The 18,711-nt window shown below is 37.7% G+C and overlaps 1 protein-coding gene across 1 annotated transcript in view; it reads right to left on the minus strand.

The window, feature by feature from the left end:
* Positions 1 to 18,711, minus strand: part of LOC126965899 (hemicentin-1) — a 561,675-nt gene that overhangs the window by 39,981 nt on the left and 502,983 nt on the right. Inside the window, exons 5-6 of the mRNA XM_050809669.1 lie at positions 15,409 to 15,519; positions 12,367 to 12,570 (exon numbers count right to left, since the gene is read on the minus strand). Of these exons, the coding sequence (XP_050665626.1) occupies positions 12,367 to 12,570; positions 15,409 to 15,519 (315 nt within the window). The remainder of the gene's footprint in view (positions 1 to 12,366; positions 12,571 to 15,408; positions 15,520 to 18,711) is intronic.

Below are 18,711 nucleotides of genomic sequence, written 5' to 3' on the forward strand. Positions count from 1 at the left end.
AGGACATAGGATAGGACATTTCATCCAAGAAAAAAATCTGTTCCAGGTGACTTAAAATTTATTTATTATATACAGACACTTTATCACATAATATTCATCATATTTGGTCCCTACACTAGGCGTAGCCTGTCCTGTCGGCAACCAATTTAGATTCTATGGTCAAAAAGTGCATTCTGTATGTGTGTGCGTGGGTGATTGTGTGTGTGTGTGTGTGTGTGGGTGTGAGTGAGTGTGAGTATCTGATTAATCATGTTACAAAGTATTAACATGTATGAATGCTATCACTTTAAGAATAGGTTCCATGTCTGCATAAGGCTAGGGTTACTATGGATGCGAGTTCTGACGAAAATTTGTTCTGACGAGTACGTCCGAATCCTCGTCAGAACAAGGCGTTTACACTGTGCGCGTTTTCTGTTATTCTATATTCTGTTACTCTTATATAGTCAGTTCGTTTCTGCCGTCCAGCGAAGTTGGACGAATTTGATGAATTTGATTTTCTTGAAAGTCCATTATTTAAATTATTATTGTTAAATGGTGGAAAGACAGAGCATGTCAACGGGTTATTGTCTAGAAGAGACGACAAAGGAGAATTCCAAATGTAGAGTGTTTGTTCTGTAGCAACTTTCTCCCACTTTTGCCGAGAAATATCTCTGTTGTGGTAATTTTTGTCTCTCATAACCCATAAACAACTGTTCTCGTACACGAGATCGTTACGGACGTTATCCATGGTGGAAACCAAATCACTCGAAATTCGCAAACGCAGGTCGTGCGAAAAAATCAAACTCGTTTGAACGCTCGAGTGGTTCTGACGACGTCGTGTATGTTGTGACGCATTCGTCGTTGCCAGTGTAAACACTGTCATTGCATACCAGGCGTTTGTTTCTTCTGACGAATCCGTCAGAACTCGTCAGAACAAATTTTCGTCAGAACTCGCATCCATAGTAACCCTAGCCTAAGTGAGTGTGTGTAACCATCTCTGTATTTTAAATTTGACCCGTTGGACCGAGCAAATTTTAATTGAACATTTTAAATTAACCTTGTCCTATACATATGTATGTATGTTTCAATGGGCCAAATCTTCTTGCAAATGTTGTATTTATTGTTAGTATTGGAATCTTGTACGCACGGCTTTCTAGTAAGTTTTTATAATGAGGCAAATTCTAGACCTCTTTATGCATGCTAATCATAATAAGCAAGATGAAATAAAAAACTTTAAAGAGGATCGTATTTTGTATCATTCCTGGAGGACAGAAAAAATAAGAAGCCCTATTAATTAATGACACCAAAATAAAAACTATCCAAATAAATTTTTATCTAATTAATTTAAAGACATAATTTCAAGGAAGGTAAATATTACCCTTATTTTTAAGAGCTTCTATAAAGTTGTGATATACACGAATATCTGAATGAATCATCGCTTATATTATTTTTTTATTTTATCTTATTGGGAACAACAAACATTTATACATGACATCTTACTTAATAATTATAATTATTATAATTAAGATTTTTTTTATGGAATAGGAGAACAAACGAGCGTACGGGTCACCTGGTGTTAAGTGATCACCGCCGCCTACACTCTCCTGCAACACCAGAGGAATCACAAGAGCGTTGCCGGCCTCTAAGGAAGATGTACGAGCTTTTCTTGAAGGTACCCATGTCGTATCGTCCCGGAAACACCGCACAAGGAAGCTCATTCCACAGCTTCGTAGTACGAGGAAGAAAGCTCCTTGAAAACCGCACTGTGGAGGACCGCCACACATCCAGATGGTGGGGATGATATCGTAACTTGTGGCGTATCGTGCGAAAGGAATCAGGTTGAACAGCTCTTCGGAACACTCCCCGTGATAAATGCGGTAGAAGACACACAATGAAGCGACGTCTCTACGCAACGCCAAGTGATCCAGCCGTTCACAGAGCGCTAGGTCCCCGACAATTCGAGCTGCTATGCGTTGCACGCGGTCAAATGGATCGAGCTGATACTGGGGTGCGCCAGACCAGAGATGACAGCAATACTCCATATGAGGCCGGACCTGCGCTTTGTAGAGCGCTAGAATGTGGGCCGGCTTGAAGTATTGCCGTGCTCTATTTATGACGCCCAGTTTCTTCGAAGGCAATTTGTCTTTGCCCTCAAGATGGCCACGGAATTGGCAATCGCTCGAGATTTCGAGACCCAGTATTCCGATACTCGGCGAGGCTTTAAGGGAAGTGTTCTCGAAGAGCGGTGAAACGGCAAATGGGGTTTTTTTAGTGGTAAACGCGCAAACTTGAGTCTTCTGGTGGTTAAATTGGACAAGGTTCAACTTACCCCATTCCGCGAACTTCTCGAGAGAGGACTCGATAGAAGACACAAGTTTCTCCCGGCACTGATCGACGTTTTCCCGAGAGAGACCTGCATGGCCCGTGTATACGGCATCACCAGTGCTGTCGTCTGCATAGCAATGTATGTTGGCGGTGTCCAACATATCATTGATATGCAGAAGAAACAGCGTGGGATATAGCACACAGCTTTGGGGCACTCCAGCGTTCACGGGCTTGGGATTCGAGCAATAACCGTCGACAACAACCTGTATGCTTTGCCCAGTGAGGAAGCTGGAGGTCCACTTGCATAAGCTCTCGGGAAGCCCAAATGATGGAAGTTTTGCGAGGAGCGCCTTGTGCCATACACGATCAAAGGCCTTCGCTATATCCAGGCTTACTGCCAGGCCTTCCCCCTTGCTTTCAATAGCCACCGCCCATCTATGTGTTAGGTATACCAGAAGATCGACCAGTCGACCGACCATGGGGAAAGCCGTACTGCCGGTCGTTGATCGTTGGTCGTTGGTGACCCTCAAGGTATACCAAGAGCTGGCGGTTAATTATGCTCTCCATGATTTTGGAGAGTAGGGAGGTAATAGCAATAGGCCTGTAGTTTGCCGGATCCGAACTGTCCCTTTTTTTTGGGATCGGATGGACAAGGGCTGACTTCCATGAATCAGGGACTACGCCTTTTGAATAAGAGTGCCGGAATAAACGCGTTAGCACCGGCGTCAACTCAGGGGCACACGTTCTAAGCACGATTGGAGAAATGCCATCCGGCCCGCTCGACTTCCTGACGACCAACGAAAACAGAGCTCGCCTAACAGTTTTCTGCTCTGACGCCGCGGGATGGTCGGCGGTGTTTTTCGGTTGTCGTCAAGAGTCGAGTTGGAGGCAAAAAGAGTGCACATGAGATCGGCTTTCTCTTTTTCCGTATGAGCCAGGGTGTCATTCCTCATGTGCAACGGCGGCATGGACGGCTGGTTGAAGATACCAAGAGCAGCTTTCGACAACGACCAGAACTTGCGTGTTCCGGTCGGGTAACTGGAAAGCTGCTCGCCAATTTTGACGACGTGCTTCGATTTCGCACGGGCGATTTGCCGCTTAAAAAATCTGGAGGCACGGTTATATTTCCTCTTCAGAACTTTGCAGTTCGGATTCTTTGAGGCCAGCGCCGCAACCCAAGTTCGATACGCCTGTTTTTTGTAGTCAGATGCTGCTTTAACTGACGCATCGAACCAGGGCTGTGATCTGCCACCGATCGGTACTACAGAGCTTGGTATAAAAATATCCATGCCCTGCAGTATCACATCGGCTACTGCAACGGCGCAGGCACTAGGATCATCCGAAGGGAAACAAACCCTGCCGCAAGGGTAGAATGCAAAAAAGTAACGCATCCTATCCCAATCTGCTGACTTGTAGTGCCAAACACGGCGGGTCGCTGGTGGTCTGCGACGTTGGCGTCGGATAGGCACTACACACCTGACCAGGCAATGGTCGGACGTTCCGAAAGGGGCGTCGACAGAGACCTGGTAACCATCGGGATGTGTAGTCAGCAGAAGATCTGATAAGGACGGCATGTGGCTATCCACATCCGGGAGCCGCGTTGGCGAGTCAACCAATTGGGACAGACCATACGCCAATGCAAAATTATGCACAGATCGCCCTGCGTAGTCTGTAGTGCGTGATCCAAGCCATTCGGCATTGTGCCCGTTGAAATCTTTTATCTTTGCAAGCACGTCATCAAATGCCGCTTGAGCGCAGCCCATGAGGTGATCCGTTTCTGCGTTACCACTATGGGACCTGTAGACACACGCATAGATGCGGACGCGGTCCTTTAAATCTACGCGGAGCCAGAGAGTAGACAGGTCCCTACCCTCAAAATTGCCGAGACGGCGACAGCAGATATCCTCCATACCGTACACACATACCCCGGCATGAGGCATGAAATTATGCTCAATTTTGTACCCGGGGTACGTTAAATATGACGTATCGCTAGGTCGAGATATCTGCGTCTCCGTAAGGAAACACAAGGCCGGCTGCGCCGTCTCAAGGTGATGGTGGACGGCGTTTAAATTGGAGTGAATTCCCCTGATATTAGAGAAGTCCACATTAAGCGTGGAGCGGGGTGCCGTGGTGTTGCTGCCCTGTTTGTCCATAGATATGCGCGGTACTGTGCCCTCCCCAGAATACGAGGGGCAGCCCGAGCGAGAATGCTCGGGGAGGGATTCTCCGACTCTGGCAGAGATGGTACCCTCCTGGGGTAATATCTTTTTAAGGACCGCTCTCATATTTTTGTTGGGGTGTGATGGGGAGGGTCAGGGGGGAAGGGATGGTCTCCGGTCCTCGACACTAACCTATGCGAAACAAAGCGGCACTAGGCCGCTACTTCACGCCGGTATTCTGTGCGAGTGTGGTAAGTAACCCGGACGAGTCTGGCCCGATTGTGCTGACGTCATAAGACGGCAGCGTGACTCTCCCACTTTCAAAAAGCCCGTAGTCGCCTCTTACAACACCCTTAGACCTGGGACTACCCTATTCTTTTTACGCCCCGGGGCAGCACAGCATATATGTATAATGAACTACGTTATCCACAGATTACTTATTTGTTGGAAAAACAAATTCACTAAAATCACCTTATCACAAAGGTTTTTAAATACATACATATACACATACATAGAATCATACAAATATACATATTAAAACTTATCCACATATATAACAATATTGGTCAAAGATTACGTAATTATTTTATGCAACTTGTTAAATATCAGTTTCTTGAAGGTACCCACTCTTGTTTCTAGTATGTCAATGTCAAGGAAGTTTTGATGAAAGATGAGGCCATCCTATGAATTGGAGAGCGCATGCCAGCATTATATAGTATTAACTAAAACATAAATCAGATTTCCAAAAACATGGACCGATACTGAAGTTGGCTCAAAATTCTGGCTAATTTAATGATGCCTTTAAATGTTCAATAGTCTTCGTTGTAATTATCCAGCATTGTAAGTAAGTTTCGGTGTATCATTTAAAATTACCGCCTGTACCAACTTGATATCTATTTAATTATTGACAAAGTGTGACTGTAGACTTGATTCAATGCTAAAGTAACCGATATATTATGTATATTTACTAGCGGACCCCATATGCATTGTTCTGTTCATAATAAAAAGAACTCTTGTGAGTGGAACTTTGAAAAATCCGTTCTTACTGACCTCTACTCGATGAAAGAAATATTCCTCCAAAATTTCAAGTCTCTACTGTTTATATATAAATTTAGATACACAAACAAACAAAAATATTTTTATTTCGTAGGTAAACTGCATTACACTAGTAATATGTCATTTTTTTTCTTACAACTCGTTCGTAAGGCAGATTTCCTTAGAGAAGAACGAGCAAGAAACTCTAAGGTTGCTCTTTTCAAAACCGAATGATATTACAGATTCTTAATTTTCAAATCATTCAATTACAATATATGCAAAGTGATGCAACAAAATACACAAACGTCAATTACTAAATTCTTTACACGAGTAAGTCAAAAAAATGTAGATTAATAAGTAAAAACATAGTTATAGTTATTGAGTACATACTTAAAGTACAAAACAGTAGATGCATCATTCCACACATACCATAAATAAAATAAAGGCATTATGCGAGCATTTTATTAGCTATTATATAAAAAAATATATAGTGACTTTAATTTAAAAAAAAATATGGATAAAATAAAAGAAATAATAAAATATAAATCAGATTTCCCGGTGTGAGGATCATCCAGCCACCACAAGCAGCACCCGTACACGAGCATGACGCATGGATCAACCATACTTAGTGGAAGGGAACGACCTGCCCCACGTCGCCGCCACAAGCAGTGGCATAAGCGAGCATGACGATATATTCGCACCATTCTCTTAAATCCAAGTGATAAGCGAAAAGCAAACGTATTATTTTGGGACGAGATAAAAATTATAACAAAAATGTGTTTTAGTTAATTGATAGAGAAAATTTGTGGAAAACCAATTGCAGCAAAACTACTGCTAATGACTATTAATAATCAAATAAATGAAAATATTTCATCGGAATTATTCAGTAACATTTGTGCTGACAAAATGTTATAGTTAATACTAGCTGACCCGGCAAACGTTATTTTGCCTAATACTTAATATATTATTAGAGTATGACCGTTTCTTAGACATTGTTACATTACTTTATATTTCTAAAATAAAAGATTTTTTTCAAAAATAAACGGAGCCTAAGTTACTCCTTATTACATCAGCTACCTGCCAATAAAATTTCCATCAAAATCGGTCCAGCCATTTCAGAGATTAGCCGGAACAAACAGACAGAGAGACAGACAGACAAAAATTCTAAAAAAGAAAATATTTTGGTGTTAAGTATCGTATATATATTCATATACATGTAGTAAAAAACCGTTATTTTAATATTACATACAGTCACTCAAATTTTATTTATATGTATAAATGTATAGACAGTAAAGCATGGTCGCCCCGCCGCACCCCTTCGTCTGAACAAAAAGTCTCAAAAAAAGATTTACGCGTACAATTTATAATGTTTTTCTGAAGTGAATTTAATATTACGATAGCTTACGAAAGGAAAATAATTTATATAAAACTAGCTGAACCGACAGACGTTGTTCTGTACATAATAAATAGAATACTGTTTTTTATGAATTTGTCAATAATTTTTCATAACATCAAGAATTATTTAGTAACATATGCTCCTTGTTGTTATAATGAAATTCTTTCACAGCAGAACTGTCAAAGCTTGCGTCAATAAATTCTCTCACAGAAAATATGTCCATACAAAACAAATATTGGAAATAAAAATAATTGTGGATCCCAAATCGAAATAAAACTATCCTTTCTCTCAAGTTGGACTAAACTGCACTCCATGGAGTAAGCCCCATTAAAATCTGTTCATTAGTTTAGGAGTCCATCGCGGACAAACAACGTGTCACGTAATTTATATATATTAAGATTATTAAGATTATGTATGACACAACCTTACGAATAATGAATCAGTTCGTATTGTAAACAAATTTAATTAAACAAAGACTGATATTTAATATACCTAGTCTGGGCATAAGTTCTGTTACAAATATAAAAAACTACGTTTAAAAAAACCGACTTCAAAAACTGTAAAGTATCAAATAACTAAAAATTTAATTTAACACACCTTTACCTTTAATATTAATAAAATGCTATTATTTATATGTGCTACATATTGATAGCTTTAAAGTCCGTTATTTAGTTTTTTTTTTTTTTTATTTTAATGTCAGTTAATAATTATAATATATAATCAACCTGAATGAAAACTCCTAAAAAAGTCGTACATAAAAATCAATTATATCATCTAGGTAAACAAAATTTTTCGAAATAAATATTCATAAAATGAAAACTGCCGGGCCAAACTATGTAATATTTTTATGGGACCAAATGGCATCTATTCTCCATCGAACTAAAGTTACCTAAGTCGGATCATAAATCTCAGAGTAATCGGTATACATACATAAAAAAATACCGATCGAACTGATAACCTCCTCCTTTTTGGAGTTGGTTAGAAAATAAATTTATTTTTATGACGTAATTCGAATTCAAATTCAAATATTTTTATTCAAAATAGGGTGTGACATCACTTATTGAAAGTCAAAAAACTACCACCCATTCCAAAATGAATGCCTCAGACCTGAGAAGAATTGGCGCAACAAACTCAGCGGGCTCTTTTTTTTTTCATCGAATAAATATGTTTACAAAGTAATATTGTACAATTAAACTTATTATTTAATAGCCTGAGGGCGATCACTCCATTCCCAATCTGTGATATCATTAAGAAAGTCATTTATGTTATAGTAACCTTTACCACGCAAACGTTTTTTAACAATTCTTTTGAATAACGTAATACTTTTGTTTTGAACATTTTCTGGGATCTTGTTGTAAAAGCATATACATCGCCCCACAAAAGACTTACTAACTCGACTTAGCCGAGTAGTAGGCATCATCAGCTTATGTCTGTTCCTGGTGTTAGCATTATGGTTATGACAGTTTCTGGCAAATTCACTTATGTGCCTATGAACATACATTACATTATCAAGAATATATTGAGAAGCAACAGTCAAGATGTTAATTTCTTTGAATTTTGCTCTCAATGATTCTCTAGGACCTAGGTTATAAATAGCGCGAATAGCCCTTCTCTGCAGCACAAATATTGTATTAATATCGGCAGCGTTGCCCCATAGCAATATACCATAGGACATAATACTATGGAAATAACTAAAGTATACTAGTCGCGCCGTATCTATGTCAGTTATCGAATAATGTTTTCGGAATCTAAAATGCATTTATGTTTTGAAGGATATACAATAATATGTGTATGTCGGCAGCAAATAATAAGACTAAATCTATGTATTTGGCTACGAATGTATGGATTTATGTACTGTTAGGGATGCTGTATGGGAAATTTAGTAACTGCTTTTTTTTTGCTTGCTCAAGAGGTCTCTTGAGGTCTCATATGTGACTCTATGCTGGTATTTTGCTAGGAGCTGTCCATGTCTTCTGAAGCCAGAGACCATTATTTATAGTCCAAGGGATTCAGATCTGGGCCAAGCGAAGGCTAGTTTTTAGCTCTTATTTTTATATGGAACTATTGGTTAGAAGAAAAGATTTTTTATACAAGAGGGGGCAAACGGACAAGAGGCTAACAGGATAGGGAGTGACGCAGCCGCCGATGTACATTATTAAAACCAGGGGTAAAGTTCTATATGGTATCTAGTTGGAGCGCAGCGGAGGCCAATCCTTAATCTAAGGTTGTAATAATATTTATGACTAGACATGTAATGACTGCCTATTAACACTTTAAGGAGGTTTCATATTCATTTTACAATACGTAAAAATAATTTATTTAAATTGGTTTTCTGGTCAAGGATAGATTTCATGCAATGGCAAATAATTCATTTCATATAATTGATTCTGTAATCTTATAGCTTTAAATATTTACTGTGCTACTTATGTTCATAAGAATTATTTGCAATTTGTTTATCGTTTTTCTTATAACCAAATCAACAGCCTGTAATCGTGAAATAGAGAGCCAGCATATATATATATTATACTATATTATATATATAGGTCATGTAATGTTCAATGAATTGTATCTAACGTTTTAAACGAATTTATAATCGATCGAATAATAATCTTAAGCTTTCATCAAGTACCGACTTGAAAACACTTAACTTTGAGATTATTTTATATTTAAAATCCATAACTACACATACCAAAAAAGAAGAGGATATTGTCACTAAATTTTGTCAAAAACCATCAGCTGTCTACAGCAAATGCCACCTTCGAGGCAACAAATGGTGCTTAAAGTGATCTATCATGGACCTATCAATATTAATTTAAATGTTGAAGCAGAACAACTGAATGGGCAGATGGTTTACTTGATCTTAAAATAAACTAAAACTAAAGAAAAATTACCTAAGACTCGATTGGATTCTGATTGTGTCACTGTTCTTCCGTAACAATAAACTTGAGATATAATGTTTTGTGTCTATAATAATAATAATACAAATATTTTATTTTGTCTAAAAAAACATATAATACAAAAAAACATGTACAAGTTACTACATACCAAAAATACCTACTACACAACATTATACATCACAACCATTAGGTACAAATACCTAGGTAACACTGAAAATGTTTAGAAAATCAAAAACGGCTTAATGTGGAAAGTTACCAATACTTTTATTGTTTTTCGAAGTAATCTCCGCTTCTCTTTCACATCGTCGCATTAGATGGAACCACTGAAAAAAGCAGTGGGCCCATTCTTCCTTAGGGGTCTCTTCTATGGCATTTTCGTACGCTTTCACCGCATCTTCAGGGCTCGTAAAGCGAATAGCTTGCATTTTATCTTTAGTTTTTGGGAATAAATAAAAGTCGCAGGACGCCAGGTCAGGACTGTATGGCGAATGACTCATTATCTCGACACCTGCCATAGTAAAATATTCAACAGTCCGTTTTGCGGAGTGCGCTGAAGCATTGTCGTAGTGAAGGAGGATCCTGCTTCGAGGGAGCTGCTATCGAATTTTTTCCAAGACAACAGGTGATTGACATACCAGTCTACAGTAACTGTCCTTTCATCTTCTAGCACAACTGTCGCGAAATGACCTTGGCGACCATTGAATGAGGCAATCATCTTTTTTCCTTGACTGCTTCCTATCTTTACCTTAGTTGGCCGATCCTCGAAAGGAAACACCCACTGAGCTGATTGTCTTTTGGTTTCGGGTTCGTAGCAATATATCTATCTAGTAGCTTTCATCACCTGTGACGATGTCAAATACAGAATTTGAGTCACCGCCGTTGAACTTATCTAACATTTGCGACACCAGTCCATGCGAAAGTGTATCTGGTCGTCGGTTAAAGTATAGGGAATACATCTGGTACAAAGATTCCTTACGCCTAAATGTTCGTGTAATATTTTTTGAACTTGACTCATAGCTAGGCTTGCCCGTATCTGCTGATAGGTCACTCTCTTATCTTCCTCTATCATGCGTCGCACAGCACTGATGTTACCTTCAGTAGTCGCTGTTGAAGGACGTCCCTCATGCGGATCATAATTGAGATTGCTACGTCCATGCTTAAACTCGTTTAACCAATTGTAAATAGTGGCACGAGATGGGTCTTCATTAAGAAATGCTAATCGCAGCCTATCATAGCTTTGTTGTTGAGTAAGCCCACAACGAAAGTCATAATAAATCATAGACCGATAATTTTCTCGCGTTAGGTTCATTTTCACGTGTAACAAGAGTTTTAGATTTGCCGCCAATTCACAAAAACAAATGACAAATGAATGCAATATACTACATTACGTTACCAAAGAGTTCTAGAATTGAAATTCAAAAAAGTTTTCATTAGCAATGTTTCTTACTGGCCAGATCTGTAGGTCTACTCGCAAAATCGACAACGATATATTCGGAACGATACGATAATAACACGAATATATCGCACCTACGCGATTAGGACCATGCCAGACTCTGCACCACCAATTTGCATCATTTACACAAAATGTAAATCTTCCAAAATTATGTAATCAATAGAATATGAACACTTAAAAATGAAAAAATATTACAAAACTTGCGGATAACAAAATGAAAAAAAAGTAACTCAACTCTTCTCGTCGACTTCCTATTCCTCACGCGGCCATTTGCATTACTTTCTACGCATAAACGATCAACAAAATGACTTAAATTACTTGGTAGTAAATAAATCCTATTAAATAGTAAATCACATATAATTATTTTAATTTTATTGATTAAGTATGTATATTGTATAGCAAATATATCTATACAACTTAAATCGATAATAGCAACGACAGCTTAGAAGGTGTCGTTGAGATTATCGTAAAAGTGACGTTTGATTGTTTGTCGAATTCGAACGACTCTGACATTTTCAATTAAGAGTAGGGTTAGACCGATAATATCGAAAAATGTTTCGTTCGTTCAATCATGGTTTCGAAATTGAATACGATGTAAGTAAGAGTAGGATTCGACACGACTAATGCCACGATATATCGAATATCGATTTTAGGGGTAGGTCCCCTGAACATTTTCAGGGTTACCCACGTATTAAGAAGAAGTCTACATATTTATATTCGATCAACGTATCTAGAGAGGTAGGTACGAAGTTGATAATGCTTATAATAGGACTTCTTAATGAACTAGGTACATACAGACAGTAGGTTTATGTGAAACAGACATAAAAACTGGTGCTTTATTACAAATAGCTGTATTGCTGGAAAGTAGGTATGTAATCTACGTTACGACAACAATCTACATACATGGCTGAGCTCTAACTCCTAAGTAAATTTCCCTGTGATTAGGATATTAATACTCCCCGTGTATCGGTCAGTTATTGCATAGTTCAAGAATGTGTATGTCTGTCATCAAAATGCACAATTTGAGTAGTAGTTTCATAAGTTTGAGAGGGTAAAATAACTAAATAATATAATATAGTATTCCATGGGAGATGAGGTCTATAATAATAATGAACTACTTACAGTTCATGTCAAGAGTGAGGGTAGTTTCAATGGGATGTGCCCGCGGGTGGTTGGAAGCTCGACAAGTGAACGTAGCTCTAACATCAGCCCTTGTAAGCGGCCCCACTCTTAGAACCCCACGCACCGCGTTACCAGCTAATGGCGTCGCTGGAGTATCTACTTCCACCTCATCTCTGTACCACTTCACCCATGGCCGGGGACGAGCTGTGAAGTAATTATTTATATTAAATTTGGTAAATTTTCTACACTATTATTAGGAACATATTAATCTTCCAGGATATAATATATATAACAATTAAATAACATATCACATATTTTATATTACTAGGTGACAAAAAGAAAACTTTGTAACGCGCTATCAATATTTTTTGAAAGGCTTATAACATTAACAGATAATAATAAAATAGAATTTTTATCTCAGCGGATATTCCCAAGGGAGTGCCGGCTATCTCTCCCCAAGAGAAGGTCGCCTTCCATGAAGGCTTACAGCCGATTTCAAAAACCTATGTATCCTTAGATTAACTAACGGATACAATGCTGTCACCGTTTAATGACAAGATCTTATCTATCCATAGTTATGTCCAATATAGTTATAGTCCAATGCTATCTTTTTTTTTTATGGAATAGGAGGACAAAAGAGTCATCTGGTGTTAAGTGATCACCGCCGCCCACAATCTCTTGCAACACCAGAGGAATCACAGGAGCGTTGCCGTCCTTTAAGGAAGGAGTACGCGCTTTTTTTGAAGGTATCCATATACCCATGTCATATCGTCCGTTCGTATCGGAAACACCGCACAAGGAAGCTCATTCCACAGCTTTGTAGTACAGAAGAAAACTCCTTGAAAACCGCCTTGTGGGGGACCGCCACAGATCCAGATGGTGGGGATGATATCCTAACTTGTGGCGTGTCGTACGAAGGTGGAATTCGGCGGCAGGAATCAGGTTAAATAGCTCTTCGGAACACTCCCCGTGATAAATGCGGTAGAACCACACAATGAAGTGACATCTCTACGCAACGCCAAGTGATCCAGCCGTTCACAGAGCACTGGGTCCCCGACAATTCGGACCGCTCTACTTTGCTCGCGGTCAAATGGGTCGAGCTCATACTGGGGTGCGCCAGACCAGAGATGACAGCAATACTCCATGTGTGGCCGGACCTGCGCTTTGTAGATCGCTAGAATGTGGGCCGGCTTGAAGTATTGCCGTGCTCTATTAATGACGCCCAGCTTCTTCGAAGGCAATTTGGCTTTGCCTTCCAGATAGCCACGGAATTGCTCGAGATTTCGAGACCCAGTATTCCGATACGTACGGTAAGGGAAGTGTTGTCGAAGAGCGGTAATACGGCAAATGGGGTTTTTGATATTATTTGTCAATAGGTTATTGAAATGTTAGTAAGCGTAAAAGGATAGATTTGTCTACGTCTAGTAAGTTAAACTAAGGATGGATAGGTTATTGAAAACGGCCGTTAGAGGGCACTTCCCCAAAGCCAACTTCCTCAGGTGGTGTTTAGTGGGTATAGGCACTTAGGTTTTACGTGAGTTCCACATAACCAACGCAGACATAGGCTGCGTTGGTATGCATGAGCATACACCACCTCCACCAAAAAAAAAGAATTTTGTTTAACAAAAGAGCAAAAATTTTTTAAGAAGACGTATAATTAGAGCAAAAGTATATTTATTTATTTAGAAGATGCATAATTTTTTCTCACTGAGTGAGAGACTTTTGGTCATTGACTTTATGCAGCAAAGGCACAATTTATAAAATACAAAGATGAAAGTTTTATGAAGCTTTCCTTGCCGGTCTAAAGATGCCACATAAGGATATAAGTTAGTTCTTGCATAATGTACTCTATATTATTATGGAGAACAATATCATGTACTTTTATACATTAGTGTTTGAATCTTATTACTTTTAATGTTCGTCATGATTCGACATACATTTGACACAAAAAACAGTTATTCGGGAAGAAAATTTGTTTAAATTGTTTTAAGGAAGGAATCACAGGAGTGATGCTGCCTTCTGGTATTACCCACGTCGTATTGACCTCGAAATATCATGCAGTGATCATTGTTCATTCTATAGTTTGATTGTACGTGGCATAAAGCTTCTTGGAATATGATCTGTTGTCAATATATATTATGGATGTGTGGTGACATTCAGATGGTGAGAATGATATTGCTTAAGTTTGTGGTATTCCATGCAATGGAATTCAGAGGCAGGAACCAGGGTACAAAGTTCTTCAAAACACTGTGATAAATTACATATAACATAAATTTACATATTTACGTAATCCGTACAAGAGTGATCTCTACAGAAGGTACGAGTTTCTACCGGCTCTGATCGGTGATTTCCCGAGAGAGACCTGTATGGCTTGTGTGTACGCCATCTCTAGGTCCATAAGGAATGACAATGCATAGTAAAATAAAAATAGCTTTACTGATTACTTACATTATAAGTACTTGTATACACTATTTATATTTTTTTTGGTATTTTAATTATACTGTTCCTAATTAATTATTTTCAATTTACAATATTTTTATTTCTTCATACAATTTACAAATGTTTTTTACTATAATTCATAATAAACTGTAAATTTCCTTGCAACTACAAAGATAGTAAATGTAGAAATGTATTCAAATAATAAACAATTAAAAAATATAATTATTATACTATTAAAAGTTCTCAATTTTGCATTATGAAATTCTTACCAAAATAATGTTAGCAAAACCATAAATGTTTATAATAAATATTATTCATGATCAAATGTAACAGCCCTTAAAAATATTTTTTTCAAGTTTGTCATGTTTGTTTTTATATAGTTCTGCGTTCAATTTGATTAATAATATATCCCTTGCAGGAATAATTAAAAAAAAAATGAGTCAAAAATTTTTACGTAACTTGATCATAAAGACTTTATTATAATACTTTTCTTTTCGTTACTAATTGAAGATCGGAGATTCTAGGTTAGTTACTAAACTGTTAAAATAGTTATAAATCTATGCTGTTAAGATGAAGATTCTCAAGGAATGCTTTAATATTTACCTCCAAGAACGTCACATTTGAGCGTGAAGGTGTCTCCCTCTAGATAAGGACCGACGATGGCTTGCTTTACATCTTCCTTGTCATCAGTAATTATCACCTTGCTAGGAGGCACTGCAAAAACAAAAAACAAAGTAATTTTTAGTAACAGATCCTTTCTGAGAGTTCTTTTTAACGACAGTTTAATAGACACCTATATCACAACACCCTCCTTGGATATAATTTAACACTCTGCTCTCAGCACCTATACTCCCGTTTTTCTCTCTAGAAGAAACGGGAGTATAAGAAAATAGGTTTGGTTTGGATTAAAACTATAAAATAAATTGGGTATAAGGGATCACGGTGTGTTATGGTAAATTAAATTTAATAACTATAAACCAGAAGACCTCCACTGCTGGACAAAGTCCTCCCCCAAAGACCTCCACGACCATAGGCCTTGCGCTGCACTCATCCAACATATTCCGGCGATCTTGACCAGATCGTCGGTCCATCTTGTATGGAGCCAGCCTACCAAAAGTGCTTCTTGCGTACGTGGTTGCCAATCGAGGATACTGCTCCACCAGCGATCTGTCCGTCCAACTGTGTGCCTTGCCCACAGCCACTTCCGTTTCGCAATCATTTGGGCTATGAAGGCAACTTTGGTTTGTCCTATGGATCACCTCAATTCTGATTTTAATCTCGCAGGGAAACTCCGAGCATATTCCTCTCCATTACCCTGACCATGAGCTTCCTCATCAAGCCCATGGTTAGCGACCACGTCTGCGTACCGTAAGTGATCACTGGCAACACACACTAGTTGAAAACCTTCTATTCTTACTCTTAAGGTTACAAATTCGACGGTGTGCTAATCAAGCATCACTTGATTATCATTATTAATAAATAAACAACGATTTATTTTTCAGTATTATGGATTAATGTAATGGTGCTGTGTTGCTGATTATTATTATGGTGATGAAAAGTCAATGAATAAATCTGGGTTAACAACAAAATTTGTTTATTTTTCCGACACAACTATTATAGCGAAACAAAACAACAGAACCTACAGAACTATTAAGACAAAAAGTCAAAACGTAACAATAAAACTTCAAAAACAAAGCAGTGATAGTACGAAAATATCACGACATGTAACTAACGGTAATGTAACTGCGAACTGTACTGACGCAACAGGACGGGCGCGAGGGGGAGAAACGGGAACGACCTTCGCGTTTCAGCGACGTTCAGAGATAAATATGTGGACGTTTAATAGTTATAAATAAAGCCCTCTAAGCTGTAAAAGATAGACAGCTGTAGAAGATAGATGTAGAGATAGAAGATTTCGCCACTATATGCAAGACTGTAATAGCTCAGATGGGACATTGGGTGATCCAGAAAGCAGAAGACCCCGGTTCGAACCCAGAATAGAATAGAATAATTTTATTGCAGTACCATATTAGTTACATAGATTTACAAAATATCTGTTACAAAGTATACGTTGGTTTAAAGTAAGTAACTTTAATTTTACAAGTATTCTGGCCTCACACTAGGATACCCTGTGTCGTGAGGTCCAGTCTCTTCCCCAATCCAGATGTCCGGCACATTCTTAAAAACACAAGTTTGGTACATTCTTAAAAATCCGAGCAAGGCTCGGTAGTCCGGATATTTATGTTAACATCTTAACTACATGTTTCTTGCAAATAAAATTTCATTTCATTTCATTTCTCGCTTAATAATTGGATTAAGATCTAACCACCCGCGGAATTCTTGCCGGCGGGACTCTATTTTTTTTATATTATATTCAAAATATTGTTTTTTATTTTATAAATATGATATATAATATTTAAATGTCTACATTTCATAATTTACATTAACAATAAGATGAAATTATAATAAAGAGTATAATAATAATAAAAATATTTTGTTTCTGATTCAGCCATACATGAGATTACATCCATTTTTGTTAATACAATGTGCAAACTTACAAAATAGTGTACAGTAAGTGATATCTTATTGATTCGCATATTGAGAAAAATTAAATAACAGGCTGGTCCGAGAGGACTTCCCGATGATGACGGTAAATTACTATACGACTGCGTGCAGTGGGAGGCTTTGCACAGGATACCGGCTAGATTGTGGGTACACAACGGCGCCTTTTTCTGCCGAAACAGTAATGTGTAAGCATTAGGTTGTTTCGATCTGAATGACGCCGTAGCTACTGAAATTACTGGGCTAATGAGACTTAACATCTTGTGTAATTGCAGTGCCGCTTAGAATTTTTGGGTTTTTCAAGAATCACACAGAAAGGCATATCACCACCATTAGCTGAATGTCCTGCTCGTCTTGTCCTTTATATCATCATCATGATCAATCATAAATCATAAAAAAAATTAATAAGAAATCATGCCAGACTTGGTACACTATGTTATCTGTCCCAGGGACGACAAAGTCCAAATACTGACGCATAATTCAAAATTTATTTGACCCGGATGTGACCGTTTCAAGGCGAATCTTATCAGAACTGTAGCTTTATCAATATAATCATAACTGACAGACTTAAAGCCTGTTTTTCTTAAAAAAAAAATGGAAAAACCACGGTATTAAAATAAATACAATGCATTAAGTGATCGGAAGTTTATCGAATTTAATTATCCTGTCTGATTATAGGCGCGTGTTATCAAATTTAATTTAATCTTATGATATTTATTTAACATCCTTATCAATATTGATGATTTTAAATTGTTATGTATATATAGGAGAATCTGTGCCATTTCTTGATTACGAATCATACAATTAGCTATAATCACAAATCGAAATAAAATTATCCATCCTACCTCTCAAGTCAAGACTAAACTGCCCTATTAGAATCCGTTCTTTAGTCTAGGAGGTCACTGGAAACAAACATCAGGACACTGGATTTATACATATAAGGATCAAGATTTACACATATTATATTTTTCTATTATTTTATATAAATGACCTTGGTTATTTTTCGTTAGATTTTTTAAATCTTAATTTTTGCATTATATGTATTTCCGTATTTGCAAATCATTGATATCTATTTGAAACGACAATGGGCTAATGATTGTGATGATGATCGATGGTGACTTGGGACGGGGAACGTTAAAAAAATCTGCCTTAGGTATATAATGTGTACAGGACAGGTTTTTAGTCTAGTTTATACCTTCAAAAACGTGTTAATAATGATACTAATTGTATATTTGTGATACCACATGTAAAACCATGCCATAGACAGATAACGGCGGAAAGACAAGAAATAATATAAAATTTCCTCATTAATTAATAGATTCTCATTCACAAGTGAATGAATGA

Source organism: Leptidea sinapis, chromosome 9 (assembly GCF_905404315.1).
Source record: "Leptidea sinapis chromosome 9, ilLepSina1.1, whole genome shotgun sequence".
Classification (NCBI taxonomy): Eukaryota; Metazoa; Arthropoda; class Insecta; order Lepidoptera; family Pieridae; genus Leptidea; species Leptidea sinapis.